At 33.2% G+C, this 18,757-nt stretch overlaps 1 protein-coding gene across 4 annotated transcripts in view; it reads right to left on the reverse strand.

The window, feature by feature from the left end:
- Positions 1 to 18,757, reverse strand: part of ralyl (RALY RNA binding protein like) — a 133,519-nt gene that overhangs the window by 56,537 nt on the left and 58,225 nt on the right. For 3 of the 4 annotated variants that reach the window (XM_016543385.1, XM_016543382.1, XM_016543383.1), the window contains exon 2: positions 8,012 to 8,274. In XM_016543385.1, the coding sequence (XP_016398871.1) occupies positions 8,012 to 8,267 (256 nt within the window). In that variant the 5' untranslated portion in view covers positions 8,268 to 8,274. Of the gene's footprint in view, positions 1 to 8,011; positions 8,275 to 13,291; positions 13,310 to 18,757 lie in introns of those variants that run through there. The other variant, XM_016543384.1, reaches the window with a different exon arrangement.

Raw genomic sequence — 18,757 nt, forward strand, 5'->3', positions numbered from 1 at the left:
GATATATATATATATATATATATATATATATATATATAGATAGATTTAGTTTTTGTAATAAAACAAAAATGCTGTATGGTTTTCTGGCCCTGTCTGACCCTTGAAATATTTGGTCTGAGATTGCCGCAACACAGGATGCTCAAAGTGTTCAAAGACAAATCCAGTACAATGAAGCCCTTTGTGTGTGACAACTTGCCTCACTCTGACATTCATGAAAACCTTTCAGTTAAAATCTAAATGTGCTCAAATGTGACAACTTGCCCCGGTCTCCCTACATGTATATCAGGTTAGGTCTCAATGGAGAATTGTGTCATGACTCAGAGAGAACAAGATGCCAATTTCAAAAGCAGTCTTATAAACTTCCATGTATAATTAATCAGGATGTGGAACATGAACTTTTATCTCCCAAAGGAAAAAAAAGGAGGAATGAACAAGATTACTCTCAGGATGTGAATGTGGATCCCTGCATAGTTTCTCTTTCTCGTGGAATATCCCACATACACAAACAACAGATGAAGCTTGGCAGGCCATGAAATGTCTCTCCAGCGTTCTCCACCTAGATTCTGTACAGCAGCACATGCCTGACACAGTCCATTTAGAAAGTCAACACTCCTGTGGTGAGGCTGATTTTAGTGGAGAACTCAACTCTACACGTTTTACATTTTTATTTCTTATGAAAAACAAGTTTTACATTTAAACACAAATAGAACGATATATGCTTTTAAATAGTATTCAGTTTGTTATTTTGTTATTTTACATGGAGTGTGTGGCCTCATGGTTGAGGTCACCATAAATTATAATGCTTAAAATGATCACATTCATAAATTTGAATAACATAATATGAATATTAAATGTATAACCCTTTGTCATTTTGAATAAATACTTGGTAAAATGTTAATCAAAAAACTTGTTTAATCAAAAATATTTGCATATGGTGAAGTAAATATTCCCACTCATTGACTTATATTTACATTTTCATATTTTTTTTTACACAAATTAAGTTTCTCTCTATAAGACAAAAACCAAAGTCCAAATAAATAAAATGTTGCAAAATGTAATTGAAATTCAATAAATTGCCTCCAAAACATATATAAGAATTGAAGTATATACAAAAAAAAATATATATATATATATATATATATATATATATATCGATTGATATCCATTATCTACATTAGAGCAAGAAAAAAAGAGCACTTTTTTCCTTTTAATGGAGGGCTGTATCCCATTGTACTTTAATTTGAGATTACAACAAACTGAAATTGCTCACATGAGTCAGGCTTACTGATTAATCCACACCTTTCTGCTAATGTGCCATTACTGTGTTCAACTCATTGACAGCAAGAAACAGCAATTGCTTTATGAAAATTGTTGGAAAGCTCTGGCTCACACCCAGCCGCCTCAGTGGAAGTCAGCGCAGGTCTCAGCCTCGCTAATAAAAGATGTCAGTTCAGGAAGATGAGAGCGAGTGTGGATTTAATTGGCAATCAGGAATTTATTTTCCCCTCCGAGTTGAGATTTGCACATCATCTGATAATAATGGCAGAAATAGCTTTCAGCAATAGTGACCTTTATCTGACCTTTAAAATGATGAAAATATTTTAGATTCCTCTCACTGTTGGGGCCGTTAACGCACAGATGGAGTTTCACCTACACGAACGCCTGAACGCCAGCAGCTAATATTTTCTGTTTCCTTCAGAGCTCTGTCTGGCTGTCTGTCCGTCACATTCTCATCCGGTATCCTTCACACACCCACACACACATATGTCCTGCTCAATGAGTTCAAAGGCCTTTTAAAATAAGTTGTTTCACTTGACAGCCATCTTGGCAACGTCCAAGACAAACTATGTTGTAATCATGCAAGTACAACTCATATTTACTTGAAGAGGGGAAAAAAAGAAAGAAAAAAAAAAAACTAAACTGCTGACTAAGTTTTGAAGAAAAAAACTTAGTTGCTTACTTTATTCATTTATCCTTCCTTCCATCCATTCAAAAGCTTAGCCAGCAATTTAGGACATTTCAAAACAAAACAAAACAAAGAACAAAACAAAATGTGTTACTCTTTAATTTGCAGTTGTTCTATTTATTTAATAAACTAACACCTTTTTAAAAAAAAAGGTATTATTGTATTATTTATTTATGTATTTCAAAAGCATATTTTTAATATTATATGTATGCATAATAATGATAATAACAGTAAATGCATACTATTTATTATTGTTTATTTTTAATTGGATCATTCATTCATTACAATTATGTGTTTTTTTTTTCTTTATTCTGTCTTTTTTTAAAAGCTTATAAAATATACGGGCATTTCTGTGCCAAATCAACCAAATTTCAGAAACGTCTGCTAAAAATGTTTTCTTTTGTTAATACATTTTCTGAAAAATGACAAACATAAAAGTGAAGAAAGACAAAATATTACGTCATGGATGAATATTACATTTACATTTAGACATTTTGCAGACGCTTTTATCCAAAGCGACTTACAAATGAGGACAATGGAAGCAATCAAAATCAACAAAAGAGCAATGATACGCAAGTGCTAAGTCTCAGTTAGCTTAATGCAGTACACGTAGCAAGTTTTTTTTAAAATAATATAATAAATAAAAAGTAAACAGATAGAATAGAAAAAGAATAGAGCAAGCAAATGTTAGAGGCCCCTTTTTTTTGCTTTTTGTTAATTGTATATTAAATAAAGAGAAAACAAATAGATAGAATACAAAAAGAATAGAGAAGCTAGTGTTTTTTAAGAATAGAATTAGAATAGAGAGTGCTAGAGTTAGAGGGTCAAATAAAGATGGAAGAGATGTGTTTTTAGCCGATTCTTGAAGATGGTTAATGGACCGAGTTGAATATTTAATCCACTATTTGGTAGAGGGGGTTAAAATGACAATTTTCACTTGAGATTTGGAGCCAAATTACAGGGTAAAAATGACATGAAAGATGACAGCATTATTATTTTACTTTTACACAGAGATTGGTATGTCTATTAGAGCAATCTTTTTTTTAAATTTTTTTTTTTTTTAAGCAATCTTTGTTGAATTATGTGCCAATGGTGACAGTTCAAAAATTGGAAAAATCATTTTTTTTTATTTTTTCCCCCCCAAGGTTTGCATGCTGTAACTCAAGAAGTATTGACGATACTTAATATCCTTTTAGATTTTGGTTCTTAAACTTTACTTCAGGTATCTTAATTTTTAAGGTCCTACATAGTTCTTTTCCATAAATAAATTGTTAAATTGCACACATTTTCAGTGGGTCAATTTGCAAACAGCTTCTTTTAAAGAGGAATGTCTAAAGAGCAAATAAGGTTGAAACTAGAAATGTGGCTCCATGTCCAAATTTTTGTATCTACAATACAAAAAATATAAACAAAAAATCAATATTGATAATAAGAAGCGAAATTCTAAGTAGGAAACAAAGCAGAACACAGATGAACACAACAATTCAATCACTGTCAGATTCTCTGAAAAAAAATGACAGTCCAAAGGTTTTTGTCCTGAATGCAATGCCAAAGATTGTTGAAGCCCATGCAGTGCACTGTTCAGAAATATGTCTGTGTGTTTATACCTGTGTATATCCTTGCTGCTTATCAGTACGAAGTGCTGGCTAACATTAATATGTAACATCCTGCAAGGCTCTCTCTCTCTCTCTGATGTAGTTGTGCCTCCTAAAGGAGAGTGAGTCGTGTGTTATCGCAGCCCAGCAGAGTGATGCTATCTGCAGCGTTCGACTAGTTTCCATTAGGGAATTACCAGGTCAGGTTGGCTGGGTTGGAGGGTAGGGGCTGCAGAGCAGACCTGCGGTAATGAAGGAATTTGCCTTCGTTGTTCGGCCAGAGGAGTATATCAGCATTTCTACATTACTCCACATGCTGGGCCTGCACTACGAGGAGATTAGGAAAGAGACCGGGATCGTACATCAGCCTCTGTGTGCGCGCTGACACAACCGAGAGATAGACCCGAGAAGAATCGCAGCAAAGAGCCTTTCAAAATACCAGACACCTTGCATAGAAACGAGATTGTAGTCCCTGTGTTTGTACTGGCACGGATTAAATCCAACTGTATCAGGAGGCAGATCACATGAGCGCCACTGTCTGCACTCCTATTGGTAGTCGACGGATCACATTGATGCTAATTTGCATAATATTTTATGGATAACTGGCAACAAGCCTGGATGTTGGAAATGCATAAATTCTGCCTTATTTAATTCCGCTGAACTCCAGCAAGCTGTATTTGAATGCAGAAATACAGACCATGTGTACGAAATAATACTGCAGGTGTCACATATTTACAAGAAAACAAATTAAATTCAACAGGAAGTGACATTACATAAGTAAAATTGCTAAAAATGGATATTCAATGAGAACAAAAGTGTAGGGTGGGTCATTATTAAATGTTATTTAAAGAGTAAAAAAATAATCCTAAAAACATGTTTCATGGTTTCCACAAAAATATTCAACACTGATAATAATAAGAAATGTTTCTTGAGCAGCAAATCAGCATATTAGAATGATTTCTGAAGGATCATGTGACACTGAAGGCTGGAGTAATGATGCTGAAAATTCAGCTTTGCCATCATATGAATAAATTACATTTTAAAACATATTTAAATAGCAAACAGCTGTTTTAAATTGTAATAATATTTTACAGTTTTACTGTATTTTACTGTATTTTTTATCAAATAAACGCGGCCCTGGTGAGCATAAGAGATTTCTTTCAAACCATTTTTAAAAATGTTATCGATCCCAAAATTTACTAGCAACGTTAGACACTGTTTGCACCAAGTAAAAATAGCAATAAATAGCTTATTTGTATTAAGTGCAAAGAGTGATGATATTTATAGTGCAAAACAAAAGGCAAAACATCCGGCTGACGGATTGTAGATTAGTGAAAATAGCATTTTTAATATTCAGCCTTAATATCATTCATCAGGAACTGATTGGATAATGAAAAGTCTTGTAAGACTGACAGTTGGGGAATGGGAATGTAAAAATTAGATGGATTGATGATGTCAACCAAGATACTGAATTTAGAATGTTTCTTGAGCAGCAAATCAGCATATTAGAATGATTTCTGAAGGATCATGTGACACTGAAGGCTGGAGTAATGATGCTGAAAATTCAGCTTTGCCATCATATGAATAAATTACATTTTAAAACATATTTAAACAGCAAACAGCTGTTTTAAATTGTAATAATATTTTACAGTTTTACTGTATTTTACTGTATTTTTTATCAAATAAACGCAGCCCTGGTGAGCATAAGAGATTTCTTTCAAACCATTTTTAAAAATGTTATCGATCCCAAAATTTACTAGCAACGTTAGACACTGTTTGCACCAAGTAAAAATAGCAATAAATAGCTTATTTGTATTAAGTGCAAAGAGTGATGATATTTATAGTGCAAAACAAAAGGCAAAACATCCGGCTGACGGATTGTAGATTAGTGAAAATAGCATTTTTAATATTCAGCCTTAATATCATTCATCAGGAACTGATTGGATAATGAAAAGTCTTGTAAGACTGACAGTTGGGGAATGGGAATGTAAAAATTAGATGGATTGATGATGTCAACCAAGATACTGAATTTAGATGAAAACGACCAGTAACGTGTTAAAAAGCAAACATTCAATTTTGATTTCATGCTGACTTTAACATCTAATGAAACAGCCTCATTTAGCATAAATCCCCAGTTGTGGAGCAGTGCACATGTTTACAGCTTGACCTCCAGCTAAATTTTATCTTAGCAGGCCACATTCCTAACGAGGGTCCCCTGGCTATATTTTGCATTATGTATAAAATGTTTTCCACTGCAAAAATAAAACCATGTTTTTTAAAGCAGGCCAATGGTATAATGAGGATGGAGAGAAGTTTAAGTAATGTGTCAGGCCTCCTGTTTTAATAGCGCTGCTCCCAGGAGGTTACAAATTTGTGAGTGTTATAGCAGATTTTATAGTCATTTGACAATGAAAGTCCACTGGTTATTGATTATACACACAATGCTGCACATGCTGTAATAGATCGAAGTTAGACATGCTGCTTAAACGAGAAATCAAACTCTGAGAAACAAATAACAAAATGGTGGCATTTAAAAGCATTCAATGAAAAGGAAAGTGTGTAATGCCTGTGCCAACAAACAAAAAGGCACAAATAATGATTTTTTTTCTCTCTCCCTGTTTGCCATTGGTTGGGAAAACAGACAGCACCACCCCCAACTCTCACGCCATAGTTTGAGCTGATCTGGGGTGCATTTCCCAAAACCATCGTTAGCTAACTATAGTTGCTTTTGGGAAATGTTTCTTGCTATGTTGTAATCATGGAAGTACATCTCCTATCTACTTGAAATTAAAAAGACTGAAATCTTCTAAACTCCTGGCAAAGCTTATGAAAAAAACACAACACTGTATATCTATATATTTTTTCAATATAACTAAATTCATTCATTCATTCATTTCTGTCTTTCCCAGTGGATGAATGGATTGATGGAAGGACAGATGGATAAATAAATAAATAAATAAACAAATAAATAAATGCATGAATGAATGAATGAATGAATGAATTAAAGAATAAATGTGGTGTTTTTTAAAACAGGATAAATTTATTTATCATTCATTCATTCATTCATTCATTCCAGCCTGTCAGAACGGAATAAACAAATAAATAAATAAATATTCATTCATTCATTCATTTATTCATTTCAGTTTGTCAAAACGGAATAAATGAATGAATGAATGAATGAATGAATGATCGAATAAATGTAGTGTTTTTTTAAAACAAGATCAAATTTATTTATTTATTTATCATTCATTCATTTCAGTCTGTCAGAACGGAAATAAATAAATAAATAAATATTTTTCATTCATTCATTTCAGTCTGTCAGAACGGAATAAATAAATACATAAATATTTTTCATTCATTCATTTCAGTCTGTCAGAACGGAAATAAATAAATAACTATTTTTCATTCATTCATTTCAGTCTGTCAGAACGGAAATAAATAAATAAATATTTTTCATTCATTCATTTCAGTCTGTCAGAACGGAAATAAATAAATAAATAAATAAATAAATATTTTTCATTCATTCATTCATTCATTTCAGTCTGTCAGAACGGAATAAATAAATATTTTTTTCATTCATTCATTCATTCATTCATTCATTCATTTCAGTCTGTCAAAACTCATTCATTCATTCATTCATTCATTCATTCATTCATTCATTCATTCATTCATTCATTCATTCATTCATTCATTTCAGTCTGTCAAAACGGAATAAGCCTCATTTGTCACAAAAACACACACACACACACACACACACGCACACTTCAATCAATCAATCAATCAATCTATCAAAAAAGAAAAAACACATTAAGCTTGGACAGAATAATATTTTAGCATCAAAAAATTACACACTTTGTCTTTAAATTTCATTTGCCATTTTCTTATAAATAAATGTGGGTTTTCAAAACAGCAAGATCAAATACATTTATTTGTTTTTTATTTTAGTCTTTCACAACAAAAATAAATAACCAACCAGCCAAACAAACAACCAACCAAATATGATTTTTGAGTTTTAAAAACACCACAAGGCCACAGTGTTTACACTTTCCAGGAAAATCAAGCTACAAATGGTTTACTTCTACAGTAGCTGTCTCTGCACATTAAGCTTGGAACGAATATGTATTTTAGCATCAAAAAAATGACACACTTCATCTTTAAGTCTCTTGTTCCACTGCCATTTTCTCAAGTATCTTTACAGTAAAACCCAAAATAAAGGCAATATCACTTTTACGCCACCACAATGACATGTAGCACAGCGCTCGTCTCTCCCACCGACTGTCAAAACACTGAAAAACACTTTGCATGTCCAAGAATCACAAAGCCAAATCAAACTCACTCTGGATCCGCCTCAGGCAAAGCGGGCCCCTGTGAACGTCTGTCAGTCCGGCAGAGCCGAGCAAAAAGAGCGCTTCTGTCGAGCACAGCTTTAGTAAAGCAGAAAGGAACTCACCCAGCGGCTGTCCTGCGATGATCCTGGTGTTCTCTCCTGCCACGGCCGCCCGTGCGTTCCTTTCACTCATGTACTGGACGAAAGCGTAACCCTTGTGCACCGAACAGCCCACGATCTTGCCGTACTTGGCGAAGATGACCTCGATGTCGGTCTTCTTCACGATGGCGGTGTTGAGGTTGCCGATAAAGACCCGTGAGTTGAGGGAGCGCGGGTCGTTCTTGTTAGTGACATTGCTGGTCTGACACTTCCCGGTCATTCTTCTCCTGGAAAGCAGAGACATGATGGGAACGACATCAACCACGCCTGATATAGGGAATGTGTGTGTAGCATTTAAAGGTTTTTCATTGTAAATGTTGAAATGTTTAATAAAATAGATCTTTATATGGATCCCTTTTGGAAATGGAACCATATTTCTACCAAACAATTTTAGCATACCATTGGGGTCAGGCTTGAAAAATACTCTTGTCATTTTCCTCTGATTTGGGTACCATGACATCAATATTTACCATATTTAAAGGGATAGTTCACCCAAAAATGAAGATTCTGTCATCATTTACTAAGTTTTTCCAAACCTATGTGTTTCTTTACACTGTTGAGCACAAAGGAAGATATTTTGAAGTATGTTGGTATGCAAACCAGCCATAGTATGGAAAAAAAAATACTATGGAAATCACTGGCTGCCGTCAACTGATGGGTTACCAATATTCTTTTGTGTTTAGAAGAAGAAAGAAGATCATGCATGTTTGGAACAACATGAAGGTGAGTAAATGATGACAGAATTTTCATTTTTGAGTGAACTATCCCTTTAATAATATATAATAAAACTTTCTGATCTTACTGAGAATGATTTATCAGTGATGTTATTGCAAAGATTTTTGCCAGATTTTTGTCTTTGTATACTTAATATGTCGCCAACTCTTATTTTTCAACCACTTCTCTCCAACTACCTCTGATATACACTAGAAACCACTTTCATGGTCCAATCACATCCAGATTATAGTGCAAAATCAAGTACCGCTCAACATTTTATAATTGTTGTAAACCCTGTTTCACTTAAAAAAAAAAAAAAAAACTGACTGCAAATTTTGGCTTATTTTTAGGAAAGTTCACGGCCAACAAAGGAACATCTCCCACTTGGCTCAATTATGTTGTTTGGAGATCATGTATGATGGAAAATGGAAATACTGTATCTATATGACAGAAAAGTTGGTGATCTGGTACAAAAAAATACAATAAACATTCCTAAACTGTTCAAAAGTACAAATAAAATTTCCTCTATCCAAAATTGCTTTCTCCAGTGGAAAAGTCATCTCGTCTGAACTAGGAGAGAAAGATACACAGATCAAGCACTGTTTACAAACAAAAACAGTCCAAAACAAATACAGGTGCATCTCAATAAATTAGAATGTCGTGGAAAAGTTTAAACAAATATGTCATTGGTTTTTGATGTGAGAGGACAACAGGGGATGGACTTTTTCACTGGAGGAGGCGTTGTTATGGATTATGGACTCATATTTTGTCCAGAAGCTACGGTTTAAAGTTTAAAATGTCTTAATGATAGATTTGTTTCTTACAAACGTGCAGCTTTTCACTTCACAAGACATACATTGATGGACTGGAGTGGTGTGGATTACTTGTGGAGCTGTTAGGACTCTCATTCTGACGGCACCCATTCACCGCAGAGGATCCATTGGTGAGCAAGTGATGCAATGCTACATTTCTCCAATTCTGTTCTGATGAAGAAAACTCATCTACATCTTGGATGGCCACCGAAAAGTGGAACAAACTTCCAAAAAAACTCTCTAAAAGCACTTGCAGTGTATTCTACGTCCCTGACTCGACCTTCATATTTTACCATCATAAAGATTTTAGGATAAGACACTGTATTGTTTCCTTATCATGATAAAAGAACAGCTATTGGAGCGATAACAATAATTAAACTGCTGTTTTATGGTATATAGCCTACAGACTTGTTCCTACTGATTCTTTGAAAAGATTGTGTCAGCGACAGCACCGGCGTTTTTAACATCCACACCGCCCAGCACACTGAATATGTGAGAATATGAGTGAGCGCTGGTGTGTGTACGTGAGAGATGCATGTGTTTATTTGTGTTTGTGTCTATAAATCTGCGAGAATATGAGCAATCTCTGCAAGCGTGAAGTGTGAAGGCGAGAAAGCGAGTGGCGCGCGGCTGAGAGAGAGTAAATGAAGGCCTCAGGTTTATGCAGTCTCCGTATTACTCAGTGAACACACAGTCAGTCAGTCTTCACATCAGAGAACAAGAACAGCAGCGAGATCCTCCCATTGGGTGTCATCCAACTCCCCTTCCCGCACACACACACATTCAGAGACAGTGACTGCTATTGTCTGAGACAGAGCTGCATTATGTTCTGTCTCTCACGCTGTCAACGACCTACTCTCACAAGACAGCAAGAATGAACACGCAGCTCCATGGAGACACTAGTGAGAATCAAAGGCGCTGACCGAATACGACGCATTGAGTTGCCCAAATATATACTTGATATTTGTTGAGCTGCAGGAGTGTTGAGTTTCGCCGCTGATGGGTCGTTCACACTGACAGTGATTTTAATCTCTGGAGGTCGACAGGTCACAAGTAGGCATTACTATTTATGGATGCCATAATGCTACTGGTGGGCTGCGTAAGCATAGCTTTCGCAAATCTGATTTATTTTTTGGCAAAAACTGATAGAAATTAACATTATGCAAGGAAAAGTGTTTGTACATAAATTGTGAAAATGAATGACTTCTGGTTGCTGCAAATTGTTTATTTTTGTACTATAAAGCTATTTATCATCACATTATTTTGCAATAAACAGTAGATACTTATGGAAACCCATTTCTGCTACTGAATATATATATATATATATATAAAAAGGTAATTGTAACTTTTTATCTCACAATTTTTCGCAATTGCAAAATTGCAAATTCTGACTTTTGTCTCAGAATTGCGTGATATAAATTCGCAATTCAGACTTTTTTCCGCAGAATTGTTTGAAATAAACACAACTGTGAGTTATAAAGTCAGAATTACAAGATATAAACTCACAATTTTCTTAATTGCAGGATATAAGTTTGCATTTTTCTTACAATTGCGAATATATATCTTGCAATTCCGACTTTTTCTCAGAATTGCGAATTCTGACTTTACAACTCGCAATTGCGAGTTTACACATTGCAATTCTTTTTGTTTTGAGCGTCAGTGTTATTTTAGTATCATTTATATATGACGATAGGATTTATTCATATTTAAAATTTGCTTTTATTATTTTTTGTATTTTAATTAATTTAGTTATATTTATCATGTTTATTAGTTTTTGCTTTTTTAATATTTCTATTTAGTCTTCATTTATTTTTAGTTCAGTTTTAGTAATTTTAATACTTAAACTTATTTCAGTTAGATGCCAAAGCATGCAACATTTCTGATTTTCATGTCATATTTGTTTTATTTTATTTCAGATTTACTTTAATTAGTTTTTGCTTTTTAATATTTCCATTCAGTCTAAATTTATATTTACATTTAGTCTTTTTGCAGACGCTTTTATACAAAGCGACTTACAAATGAAGACAATGGAAGCAATTAAAATTAACAAAAGAGCAATGATATGCAAGAGTTATAACAAGTCTCAGTTAGCTTAACATAATACACATAGCAAGGGTTTTTTAAATTATATAATAAATAAAAAGAAAACAGATAGAATAGAAAAAGAATAGAGCAAGCTAGCGTTAGAGGCCTTTTTTGCTTTAGTCAATTGTATAATAAATAAAAAGAAAAGAAATAGATAGATAGAATACAAAAAGAATAGAGAAGCTATGTTAGTTTTTTTTAATTTTATTAAATTTTTTATTTCAATTTATTCTTTTCAATTTTAATCTTATTAATTTTAATACATAAACTTATTTATTTCAGTTAGTTGCCTAAGCAATAAGTTAAAGTTTTTCATTTAATATTTGTTTAATATTTATTTTAGCTTCTTTTTAATTTAATTAATGAAAATTATTTTTAATAGTTTAAGGCAATAATAACAACAACAACAACACTGTTGAGCATTTGTTAATGGAGAAGAAAGAGAGATTTGTGAGGTAGGCAAGAATGTGTACATTTTAATTAGTAAAAGATAAAAAATACATGTTTTTGCATTTGTATTCACAATTGTGTTATCTGTAAATTTGACTGAATACAGATCATTTAATAAGTTTATAGCTATAGTTTGCGTTCTGAGTTACAATTCATGTAAATATGATCTACTTCTTTATGTAAATTAGATTTCAAAACATACCATATGTTCAAGCATATGTCTGATAACCATTTTTAAAAGCATAACCATTATAAAAGGAAATACTGAATGTAGTAACCCAGAAATCAAGCTCAACATACGCTGCTGCTCTGCTTTCGTGTTCGGTGTGAAACAGGAAAACTCACAAAAATCGTGTCACACCAAGATTGTCTCTGATCACCAAACGACACTAGTATTTTGTGTCGACGTCTTCAAACGCCGGTTAGAATTTAAAGCTCTCTAATGTCACTGAGAAATGAAGATTAGATTTATTTATCTTGGGGACCAAATGCTTGAATAATGGATCCAATACTCTGTAAATAGGATTAGTTGCCAAGGTTACCTGGCTGAAGGCTCACACATTCAAACACACGCCGACACACTCGCGCTCTCGTGTGTGCAGTCATTCATGGAGACAGAAATTGGAAGAGTGAAATATGCCCTCTTGTAATTTCCCAAGCCACAATGTGGCCACGGGATCATGCCATAAAAACAGCACTAGCACTCTCTTCAACTTTATCTCTTTCACTTCTGCCCACAGAAAGAAAAATAGAATTGTTATTTGACATCTAAGTTGCTTCTCCTACACAGAAATTAGATTAAGTATAATAAAACTCAACTTTAGGGTCTCAACCTTGGAGCTTAACCTTAAGGTCATGAATCGTGACCCCATGTGGGTTTTACTCACCAAAACACCAATTACTGTACATCTCTTGTTATAATATTTATCCTGAGAAAAAGACCACATGTGAGTTTCAGAACAGATCTCAACAATGTCTCAAAGATTTGCAGACACCAAAAAGATTTGTAAAAACAAAAAACGGACCGAGCGTTTTGATTGGACGAACATTTCTTGGTCCTACATCTTCCACCAAATATATAAATACAGATAAATACATTTAGACCACTTAACTTAATGATTGCTATCGGGATGTGAAGAGACTTTTAACCAGCATAACAAAAAATGTTTCTGAAGACAATCACCTATTGCACCTTTAAGGTCTCCTGTGCTGTGAAACCTTTGAGCAATAACATTCTCCTTTGGGTATGCAGCTCTTGGGGGTTTGATGGACGATAAATTGCGCCCAAATCCGAAAAAGCAGTTTGACAGAGAACAAGCGCTGTAATAAACAATAGCAAACATACAACCTCTGTACCGCCTGTCCCCTTAAGAACATTCCTGTGACTGATGTCCAGGCCCAATTACAGTGCCGTGAGGTTATCGCTTTTACACCACCTCGATCTTTCAGAAGGCCAGAGGCCTCCTCTCCCTCCTCCTCCTCTCCCTCCTCCTCCTCCTCCTCCTCCTCCTACTGGACAGGAAGGCGAGAGCATTCGCAAATCAGCAAAGATGTGTTAAATTGCCCCTCTTATCAGATAAATCTCTTGTGCGGAGCATTTGTAGAAGATTGTCCAGCATCTGCCAGCTGATCTCTCGCTGGTCTGTGTTTTACGGCAGCTGGTTGTGGGATTCTCAATTGTCCGCACGTTATTCTCGTTTCATGGCGGATCTGATCACACATCTGCAAAAAACGAATGGAGGCTAAAGGGTGAATTACTTTATTCACTAACCACCCACAATCTAGTGGAGCCGGTCACCATCTGCGCTGATGTGATGCTGTGCTGTGGCTATTGCAATTCAACATATTTAGTGCATGGAAATAAAGGCCTGAATTTTACCATTAAGGTGCTGTTTGTGTCAGGTATTAGTTGAATAAATTATCTTTTGGTGTTATTTATTGAAACACTCTTGAATATTTTAAGCTTCATGCAGCACAATTTAAATTAATATTTTTTATATTTTAAATAATTAATACATTACATGTACAATATTCAAAATAATAATAATAATAGTTTATTATTATTATTATTATATTTTTCTTTAAATAAATAAAATATTTCTTAGAGTCAGTGCAGGTGGTTCGTGGTTGGATTTTTATTTTATAAAAATCAACAAATAATAATTTTTAAATAAAAAATTGTTTTATGTAATCAAATTTAAAAGAAGAAGAACAACAAATAATGATTATTATTATTGTTGTTGTTGCTGTTTTAAATTTGATCATTATTTTAAATTTTTCTTTTATTTAATAAATAAAAACAAACAAATAAATATTTTTGTTATTAAATTACTTTTTTTGTATTCCAATTTAAAATAATATTGTAAATATTTTAAATAATGTATAGATTTATCTTTACAATATTTAAAATAATAATAATGATAATAATAATAATAGTTAATTATTATTATTATTATTATTATTATTATTAAATAATAAATAAATAAATAAATAGATAAATAAATACATTTTGGAGTCAGTGCAGGTGGTTGGATTTTTTTTATATAAAATCCACAAATAATATAAATTATTAATATTATTAATATTAAAATAAACATTATCAATATTAAAATAAATATTATTAATATTAAAATAAATAACAGATATTGGATTTTTTTTTAATAAAATCCACAAATAATATAAATTATTAATATTATTAATATTAAAATAAACATTATCAATATTAAAATAAATATTATTAATATTAAAATAAATAACAGATATTTATTTATTTATTTGTTTGTTTGTTTGGTCGTTTGTTTGTTTGTATGAAAAATATATATTTGGTCAGGATTTGAACACAAGCTCCCTTGAATTCTGCCCAGAAAACACTTTCTGTCAGAAAAGCACTCCTAAAAACTAATTTTTCCCCCCTTATCTCGCCAAGGGCACCAAGTGAGCCAGAAATGCCACTGCTGCCCCCTCAAAGAAGATAGCTGTGTGTGTGTTACTATATAAACCGCACACTGCAGGAGCCCTTTACGGTACAGTAACAGCACGTCTGGATCTGAGCGCAGGCAGCTCATGAACCACAAAAAACCAAGGATTTAAGTTTAAAAACCTCCACGCTCCGTGAGCTCATTAAGAGTCTCAGAATCCCCCCCAATTGACATCCTGTGTGATTTCCAACTCAGTGAACGTGTGTGTGGCTCTGCCGAGACCCTGCCGCGCAACACTAGAGCACTGAGGCAGCAATCAGCCCCGAAAAGCCCCTCAATCACACGCAGAGAAGACAGGAGAGAGAGTGCTACACCTCGTGTGATAGTCCTCCACAGCGACTGCACAGCAAGCACTGCCACAGGGTTAAAACCGTGTGACTGTTACCCAAACACCCCGGGTGCTTCCTCAAACTTCCTGGCTTTTGAGTCACGATCACGCTCTGGCAGGAATACCCATAATGCCGCTGGGTAGAGAGAGATTCTTGCGTGTATGCAAGAATCAGGCATCACTCTGTGAACGAAACATGCTGTCTTCATATCACAGCATAACGAAGACTTCATGAATATTACTTAGGTTATGCTCAAACATTTTAATACAATATTTTACAATATGTTTTTATAAAAAATCTATGGGATGTACTGAGACAGAGAGCTGGTTTGTAGTTTTGAATTGAGTATTTATTCATTTAGTTTTGAAAATAATAATAATAATAATTAATATTTAATAATAACTATAATTAATATAATTATAATGTATTGAATACATAACTAACCCTAACTAAATAAGTAACTTACCAACTAACTGAATGAATAATAAATAATAAATATAATAAAATAATAATTATAATAAATAAATAAATAACTGAAGAAAGAAATAAAGAAAGGAAAAAAAGGAAAGAGACTTGAAGTTTTCAACACACACACACACACACACACACACACACACACACACAGGCATATATATAAATATTTAAAATAAAATAAAATAAAAAATATTTATTAATACATTATTCAAGTCTTATCTCATTAATAATAATTTGATTATGCTAATAAAATATTAAATAATTAATCAGGTGGTTATAATAATAAAATATTAGATAATCAGTCAAAACTAAATTCTAAATATTTGATTAAAAACATTTAGATAGGAATTGAAATATACTTTATATACATATATACAAAAATTAATATTTAATAATAATATTATTCAAGTCTTATCTCAATATCTCATTGATTATGCTACTAAAATATTAAATAATTAATCAGGTGGTTATAATAAAATATTAAGTGTCAAGTGAAATATGGGTCTCAATACCCCCTAATATAAGTTTTTGTGCTCATCAAAATAGCATCTGCACATTGCACTTTGTTTGAGGATTCCACTGGAATGAACAGTGAGCTGTGGAAATGCAATACAGAAGTGGAGAGCTGTCTGCGCCAGAAAACATTGCCACTGTCGCTTTCCTTCACTGCTGACAGCCACTCAGCAAGATGCCAGTGTATTACATACAGTGGGTACAGAAAGTATTCAGACCCCCTTAAATTTTTCACTCTTTGTTATATTGCAGCCATTTGCTAAAATCATTTAAGTTAATTTTTTTTCCTCATTAATGTACACACAGCACCCCATATTGACAGAAAAACACAGAATTGTTGACATTTTTGCAGATTTATTAAAAAAGAAAAACTGAAATATCACACGGTCCTAAGTATTCAGACCCTTTGCTTGTGACACTCATATATTTAACTCAGGTGCCGTCCATTTCTTCTGATCATCCTTGAAATGGTTCTACACCTTCATTTGAGTGGGGTGCTGTGTGTACATTAATGAGGAAAAAAAATTAACTTAAATGATTTTAGCAAATGGCTGCAATATAACAAAGAGTGAAAAATTTAAGGGGGTCTGAATACTTTCCGTACCCACTGTACATCCCTGTCTGCAAGCTGTTTCAGAAAGTGCTGGAACAATACCGTCAACACAAGCTCTCACCATCCCCAGCATAAATGACGTCAGTTTTAACATTATGAAATTAATAATTCCAGCTCAAAAATCTGATTGAGGCCATTTGAAGCTGAACTGCTGATGAAATACACAGAGCTGTGACTAATAGTTGAATTTTATATAGAGTAGAGTTTGCCAAATCAAGCATCACTGTTAGTACTTGGGAAACTTAGTAAACTTTGGTTGTGCTATCGTGAATCGTGCTGCTTTCCTCACGGTTTTCACCTTGTGAGCAACAAAGTGGGCAAGAAAAATCCCATAGATTTACACTGAAGCAGGGACCTGAGCCATATTTCCAGATTAGGATATCACAGAGACTTGAGGGCGAGCGCTTCTGCATTGGGCCAATAAGCAGCCACCTAGCAACCATCCAAAACCGCATAGCAACATCCTGGCAATAAACCAAAACAGTTTTGCACAGGCAAGCAGCACTCATATTGGCTTTTTCTACAGCACCATCGGAGCAGAATGCATGGAAGTCCTCGCTTCATTCTGTCTTCTCTACAGCTCTCTGCACTTTCCAAACACTCCGTCCAGAATCAATCGACATGGAAGCAAATGACGCTGTCCGTCACTGGGGGATTGATATCAGGGACGGAGGGGGATTGATTTAGGAGGTGGGATGGATGTCCTCTTATCAAAAGGACACTGAAGAAATGCTGTCAATGACAGGACTTAATTGCCTGGCTTGTGTTTCTGACACAGTGCAATGATATTTCCGGGAAAATCCACAAACAGGGAGATCTAGGGAGAGTGACACAAAAAAGATGGATTCAAAGTGACAGGGAAGACCTCAGTGAGGGTCATTTTCATGAAACAATGTCATTTGTGTCCCCATGTTTGTTTGTACTTTTCATCAGAATGTCAGGTGATTTTCTTGTTCTAGTTCTGCAGCAACTTTGTAAACTGAAATAAAATAAAATATCAAATAAAATACTTATTTTCTATTTCACACATGGCCCTGATTTCTAAGATTGTCCCACCACCACTAATACTAATATATTTTTATTTCATTTTTTACATGAAATAAAACATACACAAATAAACAAACAAACAAATAAGTACACAATTTTTCATTTTATATTTAAATTAAATCCTGAATTTCTTTTCTACACATGGTCCTGTTTTCTGAGATTGAGACCCACCACCACTAATACTAAAATTATTTTTTTATCTATTTAAATTTAAATTAAATAAAATAAAATAAAAAAACACAGTAAATAAATAAAACAAACTATTACTTAAATATAATTATTAACTAAAGATTAATAACCAAAAATAATTACATTTATTACTTTTTGTTTCTATATTTAAATCCAAAAATATTGTAAATTATTTACGTTTTTTTATTAAAATGTTTAATTTATATTTATATAAAAATATATTTAAATTAAAAATCATGTTTTTTCATACATTTCCATATATGATCTTATTTTTGTTTCTATATTTAAATTTAAAAATGTATTTTAAATTATTTTAAATTTTATTTTAAAAATTAACATGTTTAATTTATATTTATATACAAATATATTGAAATTACAATAAAATTAAAATCATGTTTTTTTCATATATGGTCCTGTTTTCTGAGAATGACCCACTACCACTAATAATAGCATATTTTTATTTTATTTAAAAAATATATAAATTTTTTTTGCATTTAAATAAAAAA

The sequence above is a fragment of the Sinocyclocheilus rhinocerous genome, unplaced genomic scaffold (genome assembly GCF_001515625.1).
Source record: "Sinocyclocheilus rhinocerous isolate Xijiao unplaced genomic scaffold, SAMN03320098_v1.1 scaffold97, whole genome shotgun sequence".
NCBI lineage: Eukaryota > Metazoa > Chordata > Actinopteri > Cypriniformes > Cyprinidae > Sinocyclocheilus > Sinocyclocheilus rhinocerous.